The sequence below is a fragment of the Canis lupus genome, chromosome 6 (assembly GCF_048164855.1).
Source record: "Canis lupus baileyi chromosome 6, mCanLup2.hap1, whole genome shotgun sequence".
NCBI lineage: Eukaryota > Metazoa > Chordata > Mammalia > Carnivora > Canidae > Canis > Canis lupus.
In genome coordinates this window covers 39,784,424-39,812,395 of record NC_132843.1, presented here as the reverse complement: position 1 = coordinate 39,812,395, position 27,972 = coordinate 39,784,424, and the positions used below count along the sequence as shown (strand labels likewise).

Sequence of the window (27,972 nt, the reverse complement as noted above, 5' to 3'; positions counted from 1 at the left end):
GAGGGATGTTGTTCGATGGACTCAGATGTCCAAAATGAAAAGCTCTAGAAGCATTACACAGCAATGTGAATATAGTTAACGCTACTGAACTACATGCTTAAAAATGGTTAAGAGGATAAATTTTATGTTATTTGCTTTGTTACACAGTGAAAAATAAAAACATTTAAAAAATAAGCCATAGAGGGGATCCCTGAGTGGCTCAGCAGTTTGGTGCCTGCCTTCGGCCCAGGACGTGATCCTGGAGTCCCGGGATCGAGTCCCACGTCGGGCTCCCTGCATGGAGCCTGCTTCTCCCTCTGCCTGTGTCTCTGCCTCTCTCCCTCTGTGTCTCTCATGAATAAATAAATTTTAAAAATTTAATTAAAAATTTTAATTAAAAAATAAAAAGAAAAAATAAAAAGAAGCCATAGAGAAAGAGAATTATTGGAATGTGGTAGCAAAGCGTGAAGGTGGTACAGAGGGTATGGTCAGTGGGGGCTTATGGGTAGTTTTAGAGAATCATTTTTGCAGAGAGGTGGGGGAGAAAGCCAGACCACAGGGCACTCAGGAGGGTGAAGGCCTCCCTGGGGGAGCCACGGGCAGGCGGCCAGAAAGGACCCTGTCTAATGTTTGGTGAGAACAGGAAAAAGAGAACCATTGGTGGGCAGGGTAGGGGGGATGGTTGGGCAGCATCATCCTTTGTTTGGATCCTGCAGAGAACAGCCAGCACACCTGCGAGTGGGAGAGGGGAGGTGGAAGGTGAGAGAGTGGTAGAATGAGGGGCAACGCTGGCAGTCTCAGCAGAGGTGGGAAGAGGCTTGGGGATCCTCCAGGGAGGTAGCCCAGGGGTGTGGACAGAGCACTATTTGTCAGATTTGGGAAGTGTGTGGCCAGAATGGAGGTGGCTGTACAGTGTCTCCAAAAATTCAGTTCACCCACAGTTGACACCACCTGCGGCTGTGGAGAAGGGAAGGGGAGAGACAGTGGGACAGCAGAGGATCGGAAGCAGCGGGGGTTATGATGGATGAGGTGCTGCCCAGGCCAAGCTGAGGCTGCTCCACAGGGACGGCTCTGGCCTGAGCTCAGAGTTGGAGGCACTCTCTGGCGATGCCCGAGCAGAGGAAAAGGCTGCGGGGTTGGTTCTGTGCAGGAAGCTGGCAGGGGCAGAAGAGGTGGTGTACAGTTGGAGAGAGCAACCACCCCACAAACCAAGCATTCCTCCCTGCTGCAGCCCTAGGGCTGCCTGCCCCCTCCACCCCACAGTCCTCTGCAGCAGCAGCAGCAGCAGCGTTTTGCTCTGACAGAAACAGCACCAGCAGTGAGATTTGTCTTTTTAATAAAAAATAAACTGTCTGTGACAAGCAGTTTTCTGAATCCCAAAATAAAGGAAAGGGGAGAGGAGAGAGATCAAGGTCAGCCAGAAAAAGGAGTGAACAAGGCTCAGATTACCCCTGTTATTCTAGCCGGGCCAGCAGGGACCAGAATCTCCCCCAAACGAAACAAGAAGGAAGGTGGTCAAACTTCCAGAAGGACTTCCCAGGAGTCAGCAGTGCACGGTTGATAAGGGAAGCAGGAGCCCTGGGAGAGCAGAGCCTTGGTGGGTGGTATGGCAGCTGCTGCTGCGGGGGCAGCGGGCATGCAGGCTTGTTTATACGTTGGTGAACACTCACTCACATGTTGTAGGGTCTCCTGAAGCAGTCTGTTCCTGGAGGATCTTGGAATGGCCGGAGCTGAAGGATCCGCTCTTATTTGACCCAGGTTGGGACAGGCGGTTGGAGAGCCCGCGTGTGTGGTACAGGGCAGGCCCCCAGGGGGTCAGGCCACTGTATCAGCCTCTGAGGGCCACTGTGTCAGCCCCACTGAGGGCCACTGTGGCATGGCAGGAAGGTGATCTTTTGTGCTATGCTGTCCCAGGTCCCCCCAGCTAGTTGCCCAGGGGCCCCCCTCCCCCAGCCTGTGCCCAGAGTTTAAGCCACATCAGGGCCTAGATGGTTGTTGTCAGCGTCCACATTGCTGGCAGAGGTCCTGAGTTCCTTGGGAGGTTGGAGGTGCTGCTCTCGACTCAGGGGGGCCTTCTCCCCCGGGGGCAAGGTCTCACAGCCCTGTACCTTGCCCCGGGCTCGGAGCACCCCCAGCGGGGAGGTGAGGAGGAGGAGGAGGCCTCCTGAAAGCACCAGGGCCAGGAGTACTGTAACTGTGAGGAAGTGGGGCCAGTAGGACCGCGGAGCAGCCAGGGCAGCCCCACCACCAACCCTGGTCAGTGGGGCCTCCATGCGCTCCCGGGGAATGCCCGCCAGTTCAGGGTCCAAGGCCAGGGGCTGGTCCTGGCTGTGCACCCAGTAGGAGACCACAGGGTATGAGAAGCCATTCTCTGTGGCCCAGCACTGGTACAGGCCCCCCACCCCACCACGCAGCAGCAGCACCAATGAGCCATTGTAGACCGCGGCAGCCGAGGCTTCTGGGACCTGTGCCAAGCCACGACTCCAGCGATAGGAGGCCAGGGCTGACAGATGGGGGCAGGGGAGCTCCAGGATGGAGTTGGGGATGGCCAGGACTTCTTTAACTGGAGATGGAGGGAGGGGGAGGCGCATGAGGGAGGGGGAGCAGGAGCTTGGAGGAGTACTCCCAGCATTTGGACCTGACTCCCATCTCCAGCTTCCATGGCAGTTCCCAAACTCAACTCTGATCTCTCGTCTATCTCGTCTGGACCCCAAACTAACCTCAGTCCATCCGACTCCAGCTCTGACACCAAAACAGACTTCAGCCTCAATCCTGAATCCCAGCTTAGATTCCTATCCCGCCTCCCTAAACCAGGACTCAAATCCACCCCAAGTCTGGGTGCTGAGGGAAGAGATGAAGGCAGAGACGCCCACCTGAGCCTTCCCACTACCCCCTGGTTTCACACTCACTCATTTGGGGGCGGCTCTGAGACTGGAAGCTCCTGCCCATGGGGCCAGTGGCACATGCCCAGTTTGGATTCCCTTGCTCCATGTCCTGTCTCCAGGACTTCCTGAGAAGGCAGGGAAAGCAATCCTCAAGCCTTGACAGGGACCAAAGTGGGAAGAGAAGGAAGAAGGAGAGGGAAGTGGGCCCAAGACAAGACAGCCAGAGAGGAGGGGAAGGTGAACCCAGGAGGGCTAGAGCGGCTTCAAGCCTGTTTGTGGCAACTCTGTCCCAGGAAGAACCTGCCACAGGATAGGGATTCTGGGAGGGAATGTGCCAGTAGTCCATGGAGGGAGGAAGGATCATGCATGCTGGGTGAGAAGATCCTGGTGGGCCCGTTGCGACCCTGTCCAGGACAGGCACTCACGGGATGGGAGTAGGCAGGAGGCAGCAGGTTCGAGACTCAGGGTCCCAGGCACAGTGGGGGTCCCGGGCAAGGACACAGTCTACACAGCTCTCATAGATGCTACAGTTGGCTCGGGGAATCCTCCAGATGCCCCCTGAGAAGCCCACAAACACTGTGCCCTGGAAAAGAGAGGGATGGTGACAGGATGCCTCACCGCACCCAGGAGGGATCCAGCACCCAAGCCCCCCACCTTGCCAGAGGCCCCTTGCCACCTGCGCGGGGGCCAGCAGCAAGTTGCGGACAGGTTCAGGGAACAGCTGGATTTCCTCCACCAGATGGGCACTGTTGTCCTCACTCACCACAGCCTTATGGAGGGACCCTGTGGCTGTGGGGAGGGAGAGAGCAGAGCTGTCACCCCATCCATAGACCCCCGTCAAGCTGCCTCTGACCCCAGATGGCCTCCCAACTATCAGAACATTCCTTCAGAGTGAGCTGGGCACGGACACAGGTCTGTTAGGCTGCTCCCCTCTATGCCGGGGAGATAACGTGATTTCTGTTATAAATGGCTTGGAACCCCCTGTCCCTCTGTCTTTGCTTTTCAGGAACCCAACCCACTTCCTCTGTGGAGTCGGGCAGTGGACAGCCGAGTGCTTCTGTAGAAAGCTCGCCGCCGGCCATCCTCACCTCCAGTATGTGTCCCTACTCCAGGACATATCAGCAAGGTCCACACCGACTACCCGGTACCCACTGCCACCTCCCCAGCTGGCTTTCCTGATCCGCCCTCACTCAAAGTCGACCTCTGATCTCCTAACACCCTAGGTCATGGGCTCATGTGGCATGTTTGTTGTGCATCTTGACAGATTCCACCAGCACCAAGCTTCAGTGTGTTGAGCTCCCCACCAGAGCCCAGTATGTGTGCGGCTAATGTCGTGGTCGGGCACATGTCCTGAGAGAATCAGCACACTTGCAGGTTTCTCCCACCCAAGCTCCAGCTCATCCACCCCCATCGGGCCCTCCACAGACATGCCTGGCAGCCTTCCACATCGCCCTGCCGACTCTCCCCTTCTCTCCACAGTGACTTTTGAATCTACCTCTCTCTCCTCAAGCCTCCCACCTTTTCCACCTCTTGTTCCCAGCCCAAGGTACCGTGTCCTCCTCCTGCACGGAACACAAAAGCCTGTCCATAATAGCTGTGTCTGCTTCCCAGCCTTACCTTCTACTTCTTCATCCCATCCCAGCCTGGGGGCTGCCCCCTTCCTACATTCTGGACTCTGGCTTCCTGCTCCTTCTGCGACTTCACCTGCCAGTTATCCCCTGGCCTGCTCATTTCTTCTCCATCTGCCTCCCTCCTGGATCCCCATGACCTTCTCATCTTTAAAAAACAAAAGCAAAGGGGATCCCTGGGTGGCTCAGCAGTTTGGCGCCTGCCTTTGGCCCCGGGAGTGATCCTGGAGTCCCGGGATCGAGTCCCACGTCGGGCTCCCTGCATGAAGCCTGCTTCTCCCTCTGCCTGTGTCTCTGCCTCTCTCTCTCTCTCTCTCTCTCTCTCTCTCTCTATGTCTATCATGAATGAATAAATAAAATCTTAAAAAAAAAAGCATGCTGGTGGGACCCCACAACTTCCCCCAGTCATCCCCCTCACCCAAATTCCCCTTCAAGGCCAGCTTCCTAAAGGTGTGGCCCTGCCCTGGCTGCTCCAAACTACCTGCCACCTGCCCAGTCTTCACGGCTCTGGCTCTGACATGGCTTTTCCAGTTCTGGCTCTGACATGGCTTTTCCGGGAGACAAACAGCTCCTCCTAAGGCCACCAGAGCCCTCTTTGTTCTCTCCGCCTCTAGACTCAAAGTTCAGAAAGGATGGATTCTGGGGGATCCCTGGGTGGCGCAGCGGTTTGGCGCCTGCCTTTGGCCCAGGGCGCGATCCTGGAGACCCGGGATCGATTCCCACATCGGGCTCCCGGTGCATGGAGCCTGCTTCTCTCTGCCTGTGTCTCTGCCTCTCTTTCTCTCTCTGTGACTATCATAAATAAATAAAAACTTAAAAAAAATATTTAAAAAAAAAAAAAAAAAAAGGATGGATTCTGGGCTGTTTGGTTACCCCACCGTATTCTTGGAGCCTAGCAGGGTGCCAGGCCCACTGTACATGTTCAGAAAGCGTTTGTTGAGTAAAAGCATGAGTGAAGGAGCTCCACGGCTTCCCTTGTCAACCTGGCTTGCAATCCCTGCTTGGTCACAGGGAGACACCTACAGCACTTTACTCACCGGTGCCCAGGTACATGACCAGGTGGCTGTGCCCATCGACGCCCTGGGCTGTTTCCACTGCCAGCCTCGTGTACTCCACACCCGACTGCACCAGCAAGGGTGTCCCCATCACCTGCTCATCCATCAGGAAATGGTCCTTCATGAAGGTCAAGGCTTTATCAGAAGAGGGGCCTACGGAGCACTAGAGGGGGAAGGAGGCACCTCAGGTCAGCACATGCCCTCCCAGCGGCTCACCATTGCTATTTCCCCTCCTCCCTCCCAGTGCTCCAGAGGAGGTCCTCATCTTCTTATCTCAGGTGTTGAGGGCACAGGGGTGGTGGTGAAAGCTCTGGAGCGGCCTGGCTTTGATTTGCAGGCTCTGCACACAGTGCAGTGTATCATCGGCCTGCTGTGAGGAGGCAACGCATGAATTTGTGAAAAGTAATTAGAACGGGGCATGACATGAAGTAAGTAAATGTTAGCTGTTATCTCTCCCTCTCCTTGGTGCCCTCACTAGGGGTGCCTGGCAGTCAGCAGGAAGTAGGATGAGGGAAGATGCACTCACGTCCATAGCCCCAGGCTCACTCAGCACAAGACCTGGCACACAGCTGGTACCCAGGAAAGGTTTGCTGAGTCAGTGACTAAATGAAAGATCTCACAGAAGGAGGGGGTACGGCAGGGAGCACTCCTCCCCACGGTGTCACATGAACTTGCTACATGAATCTGGCACAGCCCCTTCTCTATTCTGGGCCTCCTTTTTTCACCCATAATATGGAGGGGTGGAGGGCAGGGGGTGGGCCGACTGTTCTGTGAAGACCCTGCCAAACCCAGCATGCTGTATCCTGATCCTCTGTACCCTAAGGGTGCCATCTCAGGGCCAGTCCCACTCTGTCATCTGCCAGCTGTGTCCTCCAACAGGCTGCTCCACCTCCCTGAGTTTCAATTTCCTTATTTGCAAAGTGACGTAATAACATCTATATTTCATTCTGATGCCAGAATGAGCACATGCACCTCCTCTCACTTCCTCCTCACCCCAGAAAGGGGAGAAGAGAAGAGGAGCAAAGACAGCCCCAGTGTAGAAGCTGGAAAGCAAATGAGCGAATGGTAAAAGACCTAGCAGAATTTTCTTAAGCCAGCCCTGGGGTCACCAAAACTATCTGATTTACAAGGCAGAATTCCTAAAGGTCATGGATGAGCGGCCCCCACTGGGAATGGGGCAAGGGAGGGGCTGTGTCAGAAGAGTATTTGAAGGTGTGTAGTTGGGGCCCTGACCCCGGACTGGAGGCTCCTTCTCTGGGGAGGGTAAAGCAGAGGGTGGCAGGCACACCACGAAAGCTGGGGGTGAAGGCAGGGAAGCAAAGCACTTGTGGAGACTCTTCCCCCATGGCCCCGCAGGACCAGCAGCTAGGCTATCTCCCTCCAAACACAAGGCTAGAAGAAGGCCCCAGAAAACTGACTGGGCGTCAGCAGTAAGACCTAATACTATTGATATCAAGGGTCTCGGAGAAAAGCTCTCAGCCAGGCCATCTTCTCTGGGGACATGGGGGGGCCCAAGCAGACCAGTCACATCTCCCCCTGTGCAGCTTCCAAATGGCCTCACATCCTCGCTCTGAAATGTGAGCAGAGAGCCCAGGGCTACCAGACACATGAGTTAAACCATGAACATGAAAGAGACCAAAACAAACAAATGGAACAAACAAACAAGAGGCTAACTGATTCAGAGAAAAGAGACATTCACAACAAAATATGATCACTTCCTGAAGAGAAGAGCGTGTACCCATGAAACCAGAACAAAAGAGGACTCCCGACTTCAGAGAGGGAGCCAGACATCATGCGTATCCCAAAGGAAGACCCACAATCATGGTGAAGGGGTCTTGCCCCCAAGTCAAACTCTGACTTGACCAAGCCTTTAGGCCCAACCTCCAGTGAATCTACAGGAAATACTGCAACCCCACCCTAGAGATGCATAGTAACCAAGGTCTAGACTGAAAAATTCAACATGACAAGTAAATGGCAAGAGAAAATAAGAAGATAGAAAAGAAACACAGGGGATCCCTGGGTGGCTCAGCAGTTTAGCACCTGCCTTCGGCCCAGGGCGTGATCCTGGAGTCCCAGGATCGAGTCCCAGGTCAGGCTCCCTGCATGGAGCCTGCTTCTCCCTCTGCCTGTGTCTCTGCCTCTCTCTCTGTGTCTCTCATGAATAAATAAATAAAATCTTAAAAAAAAAAAAAAAAGAAAAGAAAGAAAAAAAGAAAAGAAAAGAAACACAGATTAAAAGAGACTTAAAAGAACAACTAATCCGAGGGGCACCTGCCTGGCTCAGTCAATAGAGCGTACCACTCTTGATCTCAGGGCTGTGACTTCAAGCCCCATGTTGGATGTAGAAGGTACTTAAATACATAAACTTAAAAAAAAAAAAAAAGGAGAGAGCCAATCCAAATTTATATATCTTATGTAGATTTTGATTCAAGTAAACTGTATTTTAAACAACTCTTATGACATCTTGGAGACTATTGGAAATTTGAATGCTAAATGCATATTAAATAATTAATCATGGGATCCCTGGGTGGCGCAGCGGTTTGGCACCTGCCTTTGGCCCAGGGCGCGATCCTGGAGACCCGGGATCGAGTCCCACATCGGGCTCCCGGTGCATGGAGCCTGCTTCTCCCTCTGCCTGTGTCTCTGCCTCTCTCTCTCTCTCTCTCTCTGTGACTATCATAAATAAATAAAAATTTTTAAAAAAATCTGATAGAAGGATTCGAAGATATAATTGAGACACCCTAGGCAGCCTGGGTGGCTCAGAGGTTTAGCGCCTCTGCCTCTCTCTCTCTCTCTCTCTCTCTCTCTCTCTGTCTCCTCTCTGTGTATTCTCTTTTTTTTCTCTCTCTCTCTGTGTATTCTCATGATTAAATAATAAAATCTTTAAAAAAAAATTGAGACACTCTCCCAGAATGTAGGGCAAAACCGAAGACCTGGAAAACTGGACAGGATTTATAAAGAAGACCAGTCCAGGAGGTCCAGTAAGATGTGACGAAACATTCCAGCAGGGGAGTCTGCTCCATGAGGGAAGAAACTTCTGTTTGCTTCATTCACTGCCGTGTTCCCCAGAGCTTAGAACAGCAGCAGGCAGCCTCGGAAAATATTCATTAAATGAAAAGATAGTAGGAGGAAATTGTTCAAGAGAACTTCAAGCTGAAGGAACTAAACGTACAGGCTGAGGGTCAGGTTACATGTCCAGTAAACAAACACACTCCCATCAAAGCGCAACATTTCAGAACAACTAGGGACCAAGAGAAGGCCCTATAAGATTCCAGTGAGAACAGGGACTTTCAGAGACTGAAGAATCAGAAGAACTCTGCACTGCTACCCCCCTGGAAGACAAGAGGGCAAGCCTTCAAAGTTTTGTAGGAAGATGATTTCTAATCTAGAATTACATGCACACATCAAACTACCAAATGCAAAAGTAGAATAAAGACATTCTCAGACATTTTTAGTCTCAAAATATTTACCTGCCATATATATCCCTTTCCAGGAATCTATGGAGGCTCTGCTCCACTTAAGACAGTAAAGGGGCACCTGGGGGGCTCAGTGAAATATCTGCCTTCAGCTCAAGTCATGATCCCGGGATCCTGGGATCAAGCCACACATCCAGCTCCCTGCTCAGTGCGGGGGGCGGGGGGGTGTCTGCTTTTCCCTCTGCCTCTCCCTCTGTGTGCTCTTCCTTTCTCTCAAATAAATAAATAAATATTTTTTAAAAATAAGATAGTAAAAAAAAGGGGGGGGGTGCCTGACTGTCTCAGTTGCAAGAGCATGTGACTTGAACTCAGGGTTGTGAGTTTGAGCCCCATGTTGGGTGTAGAGATTACTTAAAAATAAAAATCTGGAGCACCTGGGTGGCTCAGTTAGTTGGGCGTCACTTTTGGCTCAAGTCATGATCCAGGGTCCTGGGGATCAAGCTCTGAGTCGGGCTCCCTGCTCAGCGGGGAGCCAGTTTCTCCCTCTGCTTCTGCCCCTCACCAAGCTCATGCTCTTTCTCTCTCTCTCTCTTCTCTCAATAAATAAATAAAATCTTAATAAAATAAAATTAAAATCTTAGGGGCATCTGGCTGGCTCAGTTGGTTAAGCATCTGCCCTTGGCTCAGGTCATGATCCCACAGTCCTGAGATGGAGCCCTGTATTGGGTTTCCTGCTGGGCAGAGAGTCTGCTTCTCCCACTCCCTTTGCCCCTCATTTCTAATCATGTTCTCTTTCTCTTGCTCTCTCTCTCAAATAAATAAAATCTTTAAAAAATAAAAATATTTTATAAAAGATAGTAAAAGAAAAAAAAAAGAGGAAGCTATGGGATGTAAGAAACACGAGAATGTCACAGAGATACAAAGGGAATGCCCAGAATGATAAGAAGGGAAATTCCAGGGCAGCAGCAGTGCCCAGGACAGAGGGGCCCCCAGTGCAGACTGCAGCAGGCAGGAACCACTTCCAGGAAGATGAGACTGTTAGAATGCCTAATCCATCTGTCTTCAGAAGAGATGCAGATCATTGAGGAAGAGTTTGTGGTTGAATTAATGATAAGGACTTAGAAAACAAAGCAAGCCAAAAAGAAGGAGGAGGAAGAGGAGGAGGAGGAGGAGGAGGAGGAGGAGGAGGAGGAGACAGAGAAAAAAGAAAGAAAAGAAAAGAAAAGAAAAGAAAAGAAAAGAAAAAAGAAAGAAAGAAAGAAAGAAAGAAAGAAAGAAAGAAAGAAAGAAAGAAAAGAGAAGAGAGATCATTATTTACCCCAAGGAAAATTTTAAATTATGCAAAAAGGAAAAGTAATCATGGCCTGCTACCTGGCTCAGCTGTGCATAAGAGTCCTAATATAAATATTGATCTAACCAAAATTATTATATAACTATGTTGGGAGATGAGGGGTGGGTGCAGTGTTGTGCTGGTGGAGCAGTTCTGGGGTGGGGGTGGGGGAGCCCTGATTTGTAGTGTTTGCTGAATGCTGAATGTCATGGCACGCACTTCCAGCATGGCTAGTTTCAGGCTACCAGTGTTATGTTGGTGCACGTGAATTTGGAAAGAGAAGCCAAAAACAGTTCTTGCTGGTTGCTCTAGGCCAGCTCCAGCACATACGTAACTGGGTGGGGGGTAGGAGAGCACGGGTAAATCTTTAGCATCCAGAATGGGAATTCAAACATCAAGAAGTAGCAATAAGGGATCCCTGGGTGGCGCAGCGGTTTGGCGCCTGCCTTTGGCCCAGGGCGCGATCCTGGAGACCCGGGATCGAATCCCACATCAGGCTCCCGGTGCATGGAGCCTGCTTCTCCCTCTGCCTGTGTCTCTGCCCCTCTCTCTCTCTCTGTGACTATCATAAATAAATAAAAATTAAAAAAAAAATAAATAACTTAAAAAAAAAAAAAGAAGTAGCAATAAAAGTATGGCAGAGATTTAGAGATTTGGAGATAAATACAAAAAGGCTAAAAGAATTAAAGGTGGTTATCCTTCCAGAGAGGGAAAAGTGTAGGACAGGGAATAGGACTGTTTTTTGTAACGAACCATGTAGAGGTATATGATTCTATAAATGGTGGCCGTATACAACTCTGATCAAAACACAAAAGTTGGGGATCCCTGGGTGGCTCAGTGGTTTGGCGCCTGCCTTTGGCCCAGGGCGTGATCCTGGAGTCCTGGGATCGGGTCCCGCATCGGGCTCCCTGCATGGAGCCTGCTTCTCCCTCTGCTGTGTCTCTGCCTCTCTCTCTCTCTCTCTTCTCTCTTTCTCTCTCTCTCTGTGTGTGTGTGTGTCTCTCATGAATAAATAAATAAAATCTTAAAAAAAAAAAAAAACACAAAAGTTAGGGGATCCCTGGATGGCTCAGCGGTTTAGTGCCTGCCTTCAGCCCAGGGCGTGATCCTGGAGTTCCGGGATCAAGTCTCGCATCAGGATCCCTGCATGGAGCCTGCTTCTCTCTCTGCCTGTGTCTCTGCCTCTCTCTGTCTCTCGTGAATAAATAAATAAATAAAATATTTTTAAAAAAAGTTAAATAAGAAATGCAGATGAAGATGCCCAGCCAGTCCTTGGCACAGCCCGTGCTCCCTTGTTTCCTCACTGATACACCCAGGTATTTGGTGTGCAGGTATTTGGTGTGCACTTAGTGAAGGGGGGGGATTTCTCTGTGTGTAGAATGGGTTGGACACCTGTGGCATCTGGACCGCTGGAGCAGGTGTGCACCTGAGCGGACAGGACTGGTTAGGGCAGGAAGCACTAACATTTACTGGACATTTATTGTGCCATGACAGGTACTTTGATGTGTGGGATGTGTGTGTATCAGTGGCAGTGGGGCATTGCTCAGTTTTGGGGGTGGTACTCACACTGCCTGGCCGGGGACTGATCTCGGGGACTCCATAAGTAGTCCAGCGTGAAGTCTCTTTATTCAACTCCTTGTACTTCCCCTCAAAGACACGCTTGATGTCCTTGAGAGAGAAGGCACAGACAGCAGAGCTCCTGGTCCCACCAATCTGCCTGTGGACAGCCAGAGGGGACACGATCATCTCCTCTGCTATTCCAGGAAGCTCTTCCTCCAGCCCTGGCCCACCCTGTGAGAAAGCTCTGGAGGGCAGGAGTATGGAGGGCTGGGTTGGCCTATTGCTACCTACTTTCCCCCCAGCTGTGATGATAAGGGCTAGAAGAGACCCTGACTCTGGCTCATCTTAGGATTTGAAGTGTGATTATCCTTAAGGACAATTAACTGGGGTTCAGGCCTTGGGGTGGCTCCTGCCTTTCCTGCCCAGACTGGGCTGTACCCATGGAAGGGGCAATGTAACCAGCTCCCAACAGGCTCCAGATGAAGCCCTGCTCCTGTGTCCCATGGATTTCTGATCCTCAGACAACCAACCAGAGCCTGACTATGAGATTTTTCTTATTCCTTCCGCCCCAGTCTGTGGAGACAGAAGGCTTCTCTTGTTCTCTTTAACCTGATTGTGGCACACACATGTTCTCAGCTCTGGATGCCACTGATACCAGCCCCTGCTTACAGCAGATAGTTCTGATACCTGACATGTCATCAGCAGGTACCTAAACAGTGGGGCCAGATCACAGCAAATCAATGAACTTTTCTCAGTCTCTCATCAATGACTATTTTTATCTTAGTGACACTGATGATGTTTCCCTCTTTGCTCTGGCCACTAGGAAGCTCGCGGCTAACAGAGCATCCCAACATTGCATAAATGACAAACGTTTATGATGTGCTGACGCTATCCCTGCCTTCTTATTCTCCTTTCACTTCCATTTCTTCATCAGTTTTACCTTGTCTGGTCTCAATGTTTGCCTTCCGTAAGCTGACTCCTATCCATTTTGGAACCGGGTGGGATATAAACGAGTAAAAACCTGAGCTGTATTTTCCCATCTACACGAAGGGCGCAAGTCAGATTTCTGGGACATAATGATGGTCACATGCCTTCCTAGGTGAAGTGCTCACGTCACCTAGACCCAAGGGACCCCCGACCCGCGTGCGGCCCCCTCGTTCCCGCCTAGCGGCTCACCACTGAGAGCTGAAGGTCGCGTAGACGCGGGGCTCGGCGGGGGCAGCGGCGGGCAGCAGGACGGCGTGGCGGATGACGTTGAAGGGCAGCTGCCCCGGCTGAGAGCACAGCAGCTGGGCCTTCAGGAAAGTGGTCCACTTCTTCTGCAGCAGCTTGTCCCCGCCCACGTCGTTCTGGCGCCGGGGAGCGGGGTCAGGCACGCCCCCCGCCAGTTCCACCCACGGCGCCCGCCCCGCTCCCATTTGACCCTGGGCGCTAGGCCCCGCCCCTGACTACTCCCCATTGGCTTCTCCCACGGCCAGCCCCGCCCCTGCCTGGGCCGCAGACCTTGCAGACTCTGGCCACCCGCGACGTGTGGAGCTTCTCAAAGAACTCGAACTCGCTGGCTGTCTCCTCGAAGAAGAAGTAGACGAAGTGGGTCGAAGGGATGGCTGCCACGAAGGAGGCGTCCGCTGCGGGGCGGGGCACATAGGGTTAGGGCTGGGACACCCCGAGGCTGGTTCTGCAGCGGCTGGCCGAGGGAGCTGGCCTGGGGCGGCTCCGGGGGTGCCTGCTCCTCCCTCGGTTTACTGGCGCTCCCTGGGGGCGGGAACTGCACCCCTCCCCCAGCAGTGCTGCCTGGCACCGACCCGACTCTGTGCCTCAGTGCGGAGGACCGCGGGATGCAGTGACCGCGGCTCTCGGCTCTCGGCCCGCGCTCTGCGCTCAGGGCAGGGCCAGACCTGTGCTGGGGGACTCGGGTCCTTACGCTGCAGCCAGCGGAGGAAATTGTCGGTCTTGAGGACGGGCTGGGGTCCCAGCGTGCGGATCAAGATGGGCTCGCTGCCCAGGAAATTGTTCATGGTGCCAGAATAGAGCATCCCATCTAGGGCAGAGGGCAGAGGCCTCGTCGTTGGAGGGTGCCTCTGCCCATTTCAGGCCTGCCTCTACTCGGCCAGCACTCACATCCCTCTCCAGCCTCCCTGTCTGTGCTCCACGCCCTCCTGCGGCGCCCAGAGTCCAGGGCACAGATGCCACTGGGCACCCTCGTTAGAGAATATTGCTACAGGGAATAGCCACCGCAAGTCCTTCTGTGTGCTCACTCACACACTCAGCTAAACCAGCTGCCAAATAGAATCACCCTTTCTTCCCCAAAGGTGGCTGTGTCTTCTGCTTCCATACCTTGGTCCTACCCTCCTCTTCCTGGAACATCTTCCCTGCCCACCTACCTATCTTTCAGGGTCCCACTCAAAAGCCACCTGGTCCAGGAAGCCAGAGTGGAGAGTCTGTCATGGTTGGTGTCAGGAGGGCACAGACTGTAATCTCTGAGTAACCTCTACAGAACAAATGGCTGAACCTCAGGCCTCTTCTCTGCCTAAGACCCTTCCCAGACCCTCTTGCCAATGTGAACCTCTCTGTACCTATCTCCCTCCACCTCCTTTGTGGCAGCTTCAACAGGAGCTGATGATTGGGGTGCCTAAGTCTCTCTCTGATCTGGTGCTCAGAGGCTCCTGGCTCCCCTCCCTCAGTCCCCTGCCTTCCAGGAAACTGTCAGCTTCCATATTTCACAGAATGACCCAGGCAAGCAGATGTTGGGAACCTGATACTCACCTGCTAAGACAGCTGTGTGCTTATGGGCAGGGTCAAAGGGACTTTGGCCCTTCCCTTCCACAACCTTGTCCTCAGAGATGGGCAACAGGTAGGAATCTTGGAGTTCCTAAAGGGGGGGAGAGGCTGGGGGCCAGAATGCCAGAGTCTCATGTCTGGGAAATGAGGGGCCTGAGGGAGGGAGAGGGACATGGAGGGGAATTCGGGCAGGAAGCTCACAAGTATCCTGCATCTGGAAGAGCAGGGTTTTCCAGAGCTACAGAGGATGGCTCAGGAGTAGATGTGAGAAGGGATGCTTGGGTCTGAGAATTGAGTTCCCAGTAACTCACAATGAAGGTACAAGCGGGGCTGAAAGCGAAGGTGCCACAGGCATACAGGTGGGTGGCATTGACAGAGACCAGGACACGGATAAAGTTGAAGCACTGTGTCTGGGGAGACAAAGAATTCAGGTGTCCAGGCCACTTGCCCCACACTCTTGGGCTGCACGGGCTACCCCTCACTTCCCAGTGGGAAGAGGGCCCAGAGTTGTTGAGGCATCCCTGGATGTCTTCACAGAATGTGACGTAGACCATCATCATAGAAAGAATCTTCCTCTACTGCCTCCCCAACCTGAGGTCATCCGTGATGGTCTGGGGACTCTGGGGCTCTCCACCCAGAGCCCCTAAGCCCCCACCTCCACTTACCTCGATGCTCTTCTTCTTAAATGCACATTCATTCTTTTTTTGGTCACTGGCTGGCCAGGGTATCTGCAGTGGGGAGTTGGGAGGGAGAGGATATGAGGTCTTCCATTTTAGCTTTGACCTGCTGTCCTGTCCTTGGGTCTGGTGTGAAGCCACCAGCAGGCACAGTGATCAGTGACAGGCTGATGAGCTGTAATAACATCAATTTGTGACCATGGCTGTTACTCTGATGATACTGGTATTCATTTTAGGACATGGCTCTGTGGTAGAACATGGCCTATGGAATCAGACCTCAGTGTGAATCCAGGCATGGCCACTTACTGGTCGAGGGGTCCTAGTCCATTGTGCAGGCTTCTAGAGGACACAACCAGGAACGTACGTAAAGTACCTAATACAATGCATGCTACACGGAGCAGCAGTTGACAAACCACACCTTTCCTGCGGAAATTGTTTAAAATGTGAGTTCCTGGCTCACACCTCAGAGACTCTGCATTTTCATTGAGCATCCTTTATGCACAGGTGGCCCACAGACCACACATTGAGAGACACAACCAGAGAGATGTTCAGTAATCATAGCTCTCCCCCTCCTTTCCTTCCTTCCCCCTTTCTTCCTCATATTGTTCCCATTAGCAGGGTGACTATAATTTAATACAGAAGCTTCAGTGATTTCTACCGGTGGATGGATATCATATTATTGATATAATTTGAGTCAGTGTTTCTGTTGTATGTCAATGATTTCCATATCAGCCACGTTAGCAATTAATATTATTCAATCAAGATGCACAATGCCAGCAAATAGTGAGACCACTGTGGTATTTCTTATCTGTCCGTAACAGGAATTACTCATTACTGCTCTTGGACAGTGAGTCACACATGGGCAGTCCAGGCACCGGACAGCTGCCAGCCCCCACCACACTCCCAGCCCAAGCCCTTCGTCCCTGGCCTCCTCACCATGTTCTTCAGCTTTGGCATCCCTGAGTCCTGGATATCCAAGGCCAGAATGGTCTCTCGAGCCCCCACATAGAGAGTGCCTCCATCACCACTCAAGAGCAGAGTGTCAAAATCCTGGAGGCCCTTCTGCTGGAAGAGGCTGAGAGCCCTGCGTCCATCCCCTGTCGGGAAGTGACGAGAAGGGGTGGGTGATGAGGAGTGGGTAGGTAGGCAATTGATTTTGTGGGGATGGGGAAGCATTGGCACAGTGTGGTCCCAAGGCCATGGCAGCTGGGCCCACTTGCCATCGGCAGCTCCCCCTTCAGCCACCCTACTGGCAGCACAGGAGCTTTGTGTTGAGCCAACAGTGGAGAGAAAAGGCAGCCAGAGACAGGGTAACGACAGCCCAGGACTGGGAGAAGATGGCCTGCATCCAAGAGATAGACAAAGCGACAGGAAGTAGAGTGAGGCACCTGGATCCTCTTCCAGGCCTGAGGGGCTGGGGGGTGGGGGAGGATCCGCTAGTCCTCCCCCAGGGAGGAGCAGGGTGAGCAGAAAACAGACAGACAGGACTGTGTGTCTTGGTAGCTGTGGGTTGTAGGGCCACACTCACCGACCCCCCTTGCCTTCCTCTAGCAGGAAACGTATACCACTAGAATCACTGTGCAGGCTGAGCAGAGAGCAAACATGTTTTCAAAGGCCCTGTGGGCATGCCTGGACGTCCCCGGGGCAGGGGAGATGAGTTGGTTACCGTAGGCTGACTGAGGCCCTCCTCATCACTTTGGTGTGGCAGAGGGTGCTGTGCGTGTGCTCCTGTCCCTGGGCACATCAGTGAGGGGCTCACGTTCCTCAGGACTCTCATGGGTGTCTTTGCACCTCGGCCCTAGTTAGAGGACCAACTGGCTAAGTGTTACCTTCGGAAGCTCTGACAATCTTGGGACCAAAAGGAGAAGTGGGTACAAGGTGCTGGAGAGGGTAGCCTCCCCCAGAGTGGGAGAAGCCCCTTGGTTACTGAGCTGACCAGCCTGTGGCATAGCCGGCTGCTCATCTGCTTCCCCCCCAGGACTGCCAGCACCCCAACGGCAGGGCTGAGTCTCATGGCACAGTGGCCAACACTGGGTTGCCCCAGACAGATGTTAAAGATGCAGCAGTGCTCAGGGAGTCCTGCCCCTACAACTCCTGCAGAGCCTGAGGCCCCCTGAGCCTTCTCCCTGGATGTCAGAGGGCCAGTGGGTGCCCTGAGTCCTCTTCCCTGGGCCCATAGACATGGAGGCTGCGCAGTCCAGCACGGTCTGTACCGCCAGGTCCACGGATGACCTTGGCTTTGGTGGCCCATGAGGGGCGTGAAAGCACTTAGAAGTGCCAGCCTGATGACTGCACCAGGTAAGGAGGGAAGGAGAAATCACCTCCTCAGAGAAGCACCCGGCCCCTCCTCCCCGCTCAATCTTCCCCCAGCCACCACATAGTGTTTCTTCACTCACTCCTTCCTCAGTCTCTGGGGCTCTGACACCAATCTGACATCAATCTGAGACAGTAACCTCTCTGTATCCCTTTTCTCCTCTCTCCCTCCATCCCTCCCTTCCTTGCCCTGCCAGCTTAGCTGGCGCCCCATGCCTGGCCATCAGACACTCACCTGCCCCGAACGTGACCCTGGGCAGGGGCCCCTGCCCACTGCCCCCTGCAGTCAGCGGCAGCCATGCCAGAAACAGTTGGAAGAGGAAAAGGCACAGGAGGCTCCAGGGGTCCAGGCCCAGGGCGAGGAGGGCCATGCTCAGCCAGAGGCTGTCACCAGATGGCTCTGGGGAAACAGGCACCCAGGCACTCCCTGGGTGAGCAGTCCTCACCACATCCCCCCCGCAGGGACCAATCACTGAGCCCCAGGCAGCAGAAGTACTCGTGGGGGTGGGGGTTGCCGGGGAGGGGACAGGTTCCTTTGCACAGCGCCCTCAGAGTCTCACTTCCATCATCCCTAGGCGCCAGCCTGCTGCCTCATGTTCCCCTCTGGGTCGGAGTCCTGCCGTCAGGCCTGTCCTTCTGACCCCTGGCCACCACTGGCCCTGCTCTGCCTTTCCTCATCTTACTCTTAGCAAGACCTCCCTGCTGTCTACTCTTTGCCCTCCCTCCCCATTGTCCAGAACTCAAACCACTGTCTGGCCCCAGAGAAGGGGACTCCCAGGGAGCAGATTCCTTCTCTCATAACATAGATCAACGGGGGATCCCTGGGTGGCGCAGCGGTTTGGCGCCTGCCTTTGGCCCAGGGCGCGATCCTGAAGATTCGGGATCGAATCCCACGTTGGGCTCCCGGTGCATGGAGCCTGCTTCTCCCTCTGCCTGTGTCTCTGCCTCTCTCTCTCACTGTGTGCCTATCATAAGTAAATAAAAATTAAAAAAAAAAAAACAAAAAAAAAACATAGATCAACGGGACCCATCTGCCCCAGCACTTTCAGGTTGGATACCCTGGTGCTGCACCCTTACCCCTGCCCTCAGATGACCCCGGCAGGCCTGCGCCGGCCTGCTCCAACCTCTCCCCTTGCCCCAGCTGGGCGCAGGTCTTTGATGCTCAGGCCTACATGGCCTTCTCATTGCTGGGAGGTAGGCTCCCAGCACTGCCCAGAGCCTCTCTGCAGCTGCCCTATCCCTGGGCTCTGTGTCCCTGGGTGGCTGCATCAGCGTCCCCAGGACCTTGGACCCCCAGCCACCCACCGAATCCTACATACCCTCGAGCCAGCCACAGTGCAGAGCCCCCAGGTGTCTGGATTCTTGGGTGGAGGTGCATCCAAGAGAAAGGAGGGGGTTCCCAGGCCCCAGAGGCAGGGGATGGAAGGCTCAGCCTGGCTGGGCCGGGAGTGCGGCCCTCCAGGAACCCATAGGGCCAGAGCCAGCACTGGGTGTTCTGGAAAACCAGAATTTCAACCTCTCGAGTCCTGACAGATCCTTGGCTTGGGCGGAAGTAGGGGGGGGGCAGGGCGGGCCATAGAAGGAGACTCGCCTCCGTCTCCCTTCCTTTCACTCCATCCATCCAGAAAGTTGAAAAGACCAGAAAATTTCTGGGTCATGTCAGCCACCCTCTGCCCTCTGCCATACCACAACCCTTCTAACCAGCCCAGGAGTGACTTCAAGAAGCAAGAGCTCAAGACCTCACAGATGGGAGACATGACACCCTCCTCTATTCCTCTTTCCTCACCCGCAGGATGAGGTCCCTCCACAGCTGTGTACTCAGAAGTGCCTGCAGCAGTCTGACCTTCAAACCTCCATGTCCAGCTGGGGTTGCAACAGCTGCAGGAGGCTGGCCCCCTGGCTGTGGCTGTGGCTGTGCTGAGGAAGTCCCCTCCTCACCTCGGCCTCCCTCACTCCCAGGGCAGCATCAGGTCTCCGGAGGACCCCAGAGCTTGTCCTATCTGAGCTCCCCGGCAGGACTGCTCACCTCTCCTTGGGGGCCCTGGCGGGGAGCCTTGTAATGCAGGGTTAATGAGGCATCCAGCACTGAGATCTCACAGCCTATAAAGTGGGTTGTTTCCGGCCCACTCAGCCCAACACTGGCTGGCAGCTGGTTTAAAAGCACAGCTAGCCCAAGCTAACCTAACTCCCACTGGAGACCCAACTCCTTCCCTGACAACTGGCCCTCAGGCAGGACGTCCTTCCTGTCCTGAGACCGCCATCCCTCTGGCATGGGGCAGCCCTGGTCACCCCTTGAAAGAGTTCCTTGGCCTACTTGCCCTCTTTCCTTGCCCCTCTGCCCCTATTTTCCCTGTTTCCCTGGGGGTTGGTCTCAGCCAGTCCCCTTCTGACTATTTCGACTCTCCCAGACTTGCACAGAAGCCGGCAGCCAGGTCCTTGGGAGAGGCCATGGGCCAACCCACTCTCAGAATCAAGGGAAACTCCCACCTGGACCCCACCTTCTGCACCTCTCCAGAGCCCAGCCCAGATCTGGGACCTGCCCTGGCCCTGGGCCTCTCTGCTCCAACAGATCGGCTTATCTGGGTCATGGAGGAGTTCTGATGGGGGGAGGGCTGTGGGGGAAGCACGCTCCCAGCCCGATGCCCTTCTTATGCCTGTGGAGGTGTTCGATTCAACATACTGGTCTTATTTCATCCTTCCCCAAGACCTGGGGGTTTCCCTCCCGGCCCAGGTCAACTTTCCCAGCCCTCCAGCCAATATGGATAGTTTGCATCATTAAGCTTTGGTCTAACCACCAATTTTAGCAGATAGGCACCATCATAGCTCCATTTCACAGGTGAAGAGAGTGAGGGTCAGGGAGATCACACAGGGAGAAGCCAAGGTAGGCTCAAATCTGCCTCATTCAAAAAATGAATGCCTTGACCACCCAGAGGTCAAGAGATCTCTCCACCCAGAGACCACTCCGAGAGGGAGTGCTCGCTCCTGTGATCCTCCCTTAGCTCTGAGCCACTTGGACTGGAAAGACAGCTGGGAGGGTGGGGGTGGCAAGCTCTGGCTCTGCTGGACCCAGAAACCGTATCTCAGGGACTCCTGACCCAGGAGGGAACAGAAACCTCTCTGGCTATCAGGTGGAGGTCTGGGCCCCTCATCCAGCAGGGCCATCAGTTCCGGTTCTGTGGAAGAGGCTGACAGGGACGAAGGGCACCTGCTCTGCCACTGCCCCTCTCTCATGGGAGGCTCTGGAGTTACATGCAACATCACACAGCCATCGCCATGCTGCAGCTGGGGGTCCACAGCCAGAGTGGCTTCAAGGGCACATGACCTGGGCAGTTACAGGAGCCCACATTCAGAAAGGCCCATGCAGGTTCTGCTGTTCTGCCATCCTGAAGGTGTTTGATCATTCTGGACACAGGACCACAACACATCTTCATTTAATACCAGGCCTACAGATGATGCAGCAGGTCCTGCCCACAGCATCAAGGAGGCTCACAGCTGAAAGAGCCCCACCTCCTCCTTCACTGTCCAAATGAAGAAACTGAGGCCCTGCAGGGGAAGTGTCTCGGTGAGAGCTGGAGTCGTGCAGCAGTTGAGGGGGATGTTGCGGGTGGTGAGAAGGGGTCAGATGTTCATGGACAAGGCCTTAGGGGCTATGACATTTCATAGCCCCACTGTGGGGGCCCCCAACTCCTCTCTCTCCAGCCTGGAGACCCCCCTAATAACAACAATATTGTCCTCCACCCCAGGATCCCCCTCCCCTGGAGACTGCTCCCCGACGGCCCCTAGATCACAGCAGATAGTGGCCCTTTCCTGCCAGGCTTTCTGGCCCAGGGTAAAGATCTAGTTGTGGGGGGTGGAGGTGGGAGGAGAGATGGAGATGTCGTTCTCCATCTTGTCCTGTGCTCACACCCTACTCCCTTACCCCATGCTCACCCTCTGCACCCCTACGCTGTGCTCATCCCCCGCACCCCTGTCCCATGCTCACCCCCCACACCTCTAACCTCTGCTCACCCCCTGTACCCCTACCCCATGCTCACCACCCCCCATACCCCTACCCCATGCTCATCTCCCCACACCCGTACCCTGTGCTCACCCCCTGCACCCCTACCCCATGCTCATCCACCCTGCACCCTACCCTGTGCTCACCCAGAGAACTCTGGGGCACTTTGTCTCTGTGGTGCCCCAGGGCACATAGATACTTCACTGAGAGGGGTTCTAGGGGTGGGAGAAAGGCTTTGCCAAGGACCCAGCAGGTCCAGTGGCCCCTTCTCCATCTCCCTTCCAGCCTCAGGGGCAGCCCCTGAGAGCACAGTCCTCAGGAACATCAGCCTCCTGGGTCCCCTTCCTCAGCTCCATATGCCCTGCCCCTGGTTGCCTTCTTTTTTATGATCACAAGCAAGTCAAATCAACTTATATTTAGGTGCCTACTGTAAGGCACTAGGGATGTCCCTAGCTTCTACTCCCCCAGCATCCCCACATCTCTTCCCACCCACACCATCTCTCAGCCTCCTTGCCACCCACCCAGCCCAATCCCCCCTAACCCTTTACCCAAGGCCTCCTAGGCTTCTTCCTCCAATCTGACTGTGCTGGAAGGCTGAGCTGAGTGCCGCACACAATGGCCCGACCCCAGCTGTCTGCCCCCTCCTCAGGGCAAAGCCAGCGCCAGACAATGGCCCGCCCCCTCCCTTCAGTTCTCCTGTTCCCTTACCTGGAGTTTGGGGATGCACCGTGCTTCCCTCCCCTTGGAATGCCAGGCAGTTCCTGTCTCCCAGTGCCTCCGTCCCTGCCACACCCCCGCCCCCCATCCTCAACCCCATCCCGCCTCACTGGTCCTCAGTCACCATGGCGACCGCATCTCTAAGTGGGAGGGACTAGAATCTCCCCATATTCTTTCTCCTCCTACCCGTGTCCCCCCCAGCCCCACCTTCTGCGGCTCCTGAATCCACATGTGTGGGGGAGGTGGAAGGGGAACACTAGCCCCTGGGGGGGAGTCCTTGCTCAGCTCCTCTCCCCCTGCCAGGCAGGCATCCCCTTGCAGATGTCTGCCAGCTGGGTTCAGGGGTCATGTGGGGCCAAATTCTCTCTTACGGTCAGTGTCTCTGGGTTTCCCTCTTGCGGGGGAACTGCATCTGTGTCAGGGGGGAAGGGGTCCTACCTGGCTGCCAGCCAGCCTGACCCCATGCAAATTGAGTTTGCCAAGGAGGCAAGGGAACATGCAAATATCTGTGCAAATAAGCTGAGAGGCAGGGTCTCGGTTGAGAAGGCTAAGAAGGCTCTCTGTTCCTACTATCCTGACTCTCCTGACTCCCCTGGGAAGGGGTCCACTGCCAAATTCAGATTCTGCCATTTCTTCCCAAGCCACTGTCCCAGAAGCCTTCTTTGGCTAACCCTGTGAGACCTGTTAGGAGAAGTGCTAGAAGAGGAAGGATGAGGGCAGACTGCAGAAGGGACTTTCCAAAGGTCTAGACCAGATAGGGATGAAACAGACACAAGCCTGAGCTGGCTTTCTTCCCACCTATGAAAGAGTAAGCAGGGCTCTGGCTGGAAGCTTTGCATCTGGAAGCTTTGTCCTCTCCCAGCCCCAATCCTGACCAACCCTACTTGCCTTCCTATCCCCGCTGGACCTCAGCTTCCTCACTGGTAACATGAGAGTTGAAATAGCCCTTCTAGGTTGGCCGCTCTCCGCTTGGGGGAGGACCATTAAAAAGGCTCTGTGGGGCCAGGGAGCAGAAGCCCTGGGTCCTTGCTGTGTGATCCTGGGCAGAGTTCTCGTTCTTTCTGATTCACATTGGTAAAATAAGGGCTTTCCACCCCACCTGGAGCAGTTTGGCTCATTTCTAGACTTCATAGTATTTCTAAGAAGAAGGAAGGAAGTGTGCTGGTGCCAGCCCCAGGCAGAGGGTTCCAGAGGCCAAGTTTAGTTCCCTTTCAGGTCTGGGTCCGGGTGGTAGATGAGCATTTCCTTCTGGGGCGGGGTAAGGAGGGTAGGCATGTGCTGAAAGCAGAAGTGGATTCTGAGCAGAGCCTTATCACCACACACACACACACACACACACACACACCAGTACAATTCCTCATTCCTCGCTGCGGCTGCTGTCAGCCCCTTGGCCTTGGGGTCCTCAGGGCTTGCCCACTTGTTCTCTTCTCCCCCTGCTCTGGGGCACATGGTTGCAGGAAAAGAGATGATTGCAAATTAAGGTGGCAAGGCCAGAGGCAACCGAGCTAGTGGTGTAAGAGGAAGGAAGAAGGTCGGATTAAAGAAGGACTTGTTGCCTGGGAGTGTCCCTGAGTCTTTCCTCTACCTCCTTCCCTGCTTGGGGACTTGGGTGCAGCCTCTGGAGCAGAATTGTAAGGGCTACATTTCTGAACTACTCCAAGGAAGCAAGGTAGAGGGAGCCTGCAAGCTTCTCCTGGCTCTCTTCACCCTAGATTATGCAGGGGACCCTCTCCTGGCCTTGCTATATGGAATCAGAACTTCCAGGCAGGAACTAGGCTGTAAGGCAGAAGGGACCTAGTCTCAGGCAGTGGCCATGGCTGTTGTTAGAAATGTGCTGAGGTGGGGCACCTGGGTGGCTTCATTGGTTATTCAGCTTGGGTCATGATCCCAGGGTCCTGGGATAGAGCCCATGATGGGCTCCATGCTCAGTGGGGAGTCTGCTTCTCCCTCTGCCTCTGCCCCCTACTCGTGCTTGCTTTCTCTCTCTTAAAGAAATAAATGAAATCTTTTTTAAAAAGAAAGAAAAAGGGCAGCCCCGGTGGTGCAGTGGTTTAGTGCCACCTGCGCCCGGGGCATGATCCTGGAGACCCTGGATGGAGTCCCACGTCAGGCTCTCTGCATGGAGCCTGCTTCTCCCTCTGCCTGTGTCTCTGCCTCTCTCTCTCTCTCTCTCTCTCTCTGTCTCTATGAATAAATAAATAAAATATTTTTAAAAATAAAAAAGAAAGAAAGAAAGAAAGAAAGAAAGAAAGAAAGAAAGAAAGAAAGAAAGAAAGAAAGAAAGAAAGGTGCTGGGGTGAGCTGGACACTCAGTGCCTGGGTCCTGTTCTGGGTGGAGAAGGAGCGAGAAGCTTTCTACAGCCTAGTCTCCATCTCTCCTGCTAACACACATGCAGTTCCATTTCCTCTGGCTTGTCTCACCTCAGTTTTCCCATCAGTGCAAGGATGGGGTGTCAGGGCCCCCTGTCTGTAATTACAGGAGGGGCAGCGGGTGGCTGATGGAATTTATCACAGGATGGTCCCAGGAAAATAAGATGGGACAGTGAGGAGACACAGTCATCCTGCCCCCCAGGCTCTGCCCCCACCCTGAGATTTCAAGAGCTGCCCTCCCCGCTCCTTGTCTGAGGCCACAGGACCACCGAGAAGGACCCCCTATGTTATCCACTGAAGTTGGCACAGATAGTCTATGCCCAAAGTGCTAGGAGACTGGCACCCTTCCCTCCCCCACTCCCCCAGGGACCATGGTCCCCCTCACCCATCACTTTCCAGCCTTACCCCCAGCCCAGAAGAGGAGACCCTAACCCAGGCGTCCAAGACTTCCAGCAGAGTCTGCACAGGGCAGGGAGTGGAGCAGTGGCAGGCATGGCGGGGGGGAGGGGGGCCCTGCCAGCCGCCTCCAGTGCCCCAGTTCCCAGGCAGCTCTTAAAGGGACCAAGACGAATTAGCTAGGGACAGCTTAAGGGGGTGTTTGTAGAGGCAAGTGGGTGGTGGGAGAGGATTAGCTCTGCCAGGGGCAGGAGGACCAGAGTGGGGGACCCCACACCTCCTCCATTGCTCCGAAAGCCCTCAGATTCTTCAGCCTAGCCTTTCCCTCATCTCATGTGACCCCCACGTTGGCCACCCGGCTTCTGACTACCACCTCCTCAGTCCTGGCCCCTATTCCCCTTGGGCCCCTGCCCACTTCCTCCTCCTCCCTCATATTCACGCCACCTCAGTCTCTGGGTGAGAGCTGCCAGCTGGCACCAGCTGGTACTAAGCACGGAGAACCAGTCCAAGGATTGTCCAGGCCTGTGGCCTGGCCCCAGAGGAGGAGGGGAGGCCACCACCACCATGTCGCTCAGGGGCTGGGCAGCAGAAGGCACCTTCTCCTCCCAATCCCGCTCCAGGTCTTGCTGCTCCGCCCCTGGCCCTTGGGTGTGGGGTTAAGGGCACTGGGGCTGCTGGAGCTGCAAGGAGGCAGGGTTCACTCCCCCCATTGCCCCCCCGCCCTGGGGTCCTAGCCTGCTAGGTAGAAACAATGTACCAGGTTCCCTGTGGCTACAGAGGATCTGGGGCAGCTGAGGGAGACATGCAGGCAAGGAGAGAGAAGACCGACTGAAGGACCACAGACAGTAAGCTGGTAGGAAGTGTGCGCTTTCACCTACAGGGCACCCCACCCTCCGGCTCCCCAGTGCCCATAGTGAGGTGACAGGTGATGTCCCAGGCTGGTATTCCTGTGGGCATAGGTAGGTAGAGCCTACCTGCTGGACCTCGCCTTCCCTATAGTCTAAATTTATACTAAAGCTACCTACAATGGGACTTCCTCTTATTTCTACCTGATAGAATTTCTTTTTTTTTTAAGGATGACATTTTTTTTAAAGATTTTATTTATTTATTCATAGAGAGAGAGAGAGAGAGAGAGAGGCAGAGGCACAGGGAGAAGCAGGCATCATACAGAGAGCCTGACGCAGGACTCGATTCAGGGTCTCCAGGATCATGCCCTGAGCTGCAGGCGGCGCTAAACCGCTGCGCCACCGGGCCCGCCCTAGAATTTCTTTTTTAAAAAAAGATTTTATTTATTTGAGAGACAGAGAGAGAGAGAGTGAGCGAGAGAACAGAGGAAAGGTCAGAGGGAGAGAGAGAAGCAGGCTTTCCACTGAGCAGGGAGCCTAGTGCAGGAGTTGATCCTAGGACCCTGGGATCATGACCTGAGCTGAAGGCAGATGCTTAACCCACTAAGCCACCCAGGTGCCCCAGAATTTCTTTTTAAGTAAACTCTGTGTCCAACGTGGAGCTTGAATTCATGATTCGAGATCAAGAGTAACATGCTCCATTGACTGAGCCAGCCAGGCACCCCCCAAGAGAATTCTTCTTGTCCTTCCCTGCCCATCCCCAAAGAACCCCTTCTTCCAGAAAGTCCTCCTGGGTCTTCCCACAGTTTTCTGAGCTGCTACGGTATTCCCTGGGCATCAGGAGCCCTGGGCTCCACCACCAGCAAGCCGGATGACTTGGGCTGAACCTCTCTCCTCCCTGGCTCTGAGGTGCTTTGTTTCAGGTGGGGAGATTAATCCCCTGTCCCTCAGCAGGCAAGACAATTCTCTGCAAATGTGCTCACACAGTGATTCCTGCACTTACAAACACTGACCATGTACCTGTTATGCAGTCAGGCTCACTAGGTGCTGGGGATACAGCATGAAGAAAACGGATGAAAATACCTGTTGTCGGGTGCATGTAGTCCAGTATGGAGGACAGAAAATGAACAAATATGCAATGAAATATGTCCAGTGGTGCAAAATATCCTAGGGAAAAGTAAATCAGGGAGGGCGGCTGAGAAGCGTGAGGGCTCAGGAGGAGGGTGAGGACGCTGTGTCATAAAATTTTGTCGGGGAAAGCTTAACTGGATGGTGATGTGTGAACAGGGATCTGGAGAGGGTGAAGGACCAAGCAAACAAACATCTTCTGGGAAAGGTGGTCCTGGCAGGAGGGGGCCACTGAGGCAGGCATGCATTTGGTGGGTTCTAGGAACCTCACAGCGGGCCTGAAGGGTGAGGACCAGGGACTCAGTGGGTCCTGTGTGCCATCATCGGGCTTTCATCCTGACTGCTTTGGGAAGGCTCTGGAGAGCTCTGAGCAGAGGAGTGAAAGCTGCTGCTGTGCAGAGAATAAACCGTCTAGAGCAAGGGCAGGAGACCAGTGAGGAAACTCTGCCCTGATCCAGACAAGAGGTGGTGGTGGCAGTGGTGGTAGGGCTGGAAGAACGGGCTGGATTCCAGGTGTATTTTATTTGTTTTATTTTATTTTATTTTATTTTATTTTATTTTATTTTATTTTATTTTATTTTATTTTATTTTATTTTTAAAGATTTTATTTACTTGGGCAGCCTGGGTGGCTCAGCAGTTTAGTGCCGCCTTTGGCCCAGGGCGTGATCCTGGAGACCCAGGATCAAGTCCCATATTGGGCTCCCTGCATGGAGCCTGCTTCTCTCTTTGCCTGTGTCTCTGCCTCTCTCCCTCTCCGTGTCTTTCATGAATAACTAAATAAAAATCTTTAAAAAAAATATTTTATTTACTTATTCATGAGATACACACAGAGAGAGAGGCAGAGAGAGAAGCAGGCCCCATGCAGGGAGCCCGATGCAGGACTCGATCCCGGGCC

General features: G+C 53.9%; 1 protein-coding gene across 13 annotated transcripts; it reads right to left on the bottom strand.

The window, feature by feature from the left end:
- Positions 1–97: 97 nt before the first annotated feature.
- Positions 98–25,200, bottom strand: SEMA4A (semaphorin 4A). Of its 13 annotated transcripts, none has more exons than XR_012032695.1 (17): positions 18,944–19,128; positions 18,474–18,589; positions 17,860–18,024; positions 16,248–16,408; positions 15,300–15,362; positions 14,946–15,044; positions 14,620–14,725; positions 13,778–13,894; positions 13,357–13,481; positions 13,030–13,202; positions 11,860–12,010; positions 5,530–5,710; positions 3,541–3,653; positions 3,290–3,447; positions 2,889–3,019; positions 1,429–2,542; positions 98–328 (listed from the first exon to the last, which is right to left on the bottom strand). XR_012032695.1 is itself a non-coding variant. In XM_072829938.1 (16 exons), exons 3-16 carry the CDS (start codon positions 17,993–17,995, stop codon positions 1,947–1,949), a joined length of 2,310 nt encoding a protein of 769 aa, XP_072686039.1. In that variant the 5' UTR covers positions 17,996–18,024; positions 18,474–18,589; positions 22,330–22,470; the 3' UTR covers positions 1,299–1,946. The 13 variants fall into 13 exon arrangements, 7 of the variants coding, with proteins under 7 accessions (XP_072686039.1, XP_072686036.1, XP_072686037.1 ...); XR_012032694.1 differs by lacking the exon at positions 98–328 and adding an exon at positions 406–711; XR_012032698.1 differs by lacking the exon at positions 98–328 and adding an exon at positions 406–711 and having other exon boundaries at positions 1,654–2,542.
- Positions 25,201–27,972: the final 2,772 nt, after the last annotated feature.

What these genes read in the sequence shown, in the direction of transcription:
- SEMA4A (XM_072829935.1), bottom strand. Translation starts at nt 19,002, where the DNA reads ATGCACCTCCACCCAAGAATCCAGACACCTGGGGGCTCTGCACTGTGG. An exon ending in TTAAGAAGAAGAGCATCGAG is followed by an intron (nt 15,045 to 15,299) that starts GTAAGTGGAGGT and finishes TTGTCTCCCCAG; the next exon opens with ACACAGTGCTTCAACTTTAT. An exon ending in TGCTGCTGGCCCCCGCGCAG is followed by an intron (nt 3,448 to 3,540) that starts GTGGCAAGGGGC and finishes TCTCTTTTCCAG; the next exon opens with GGCACAGTGTTTGTGGGCTT.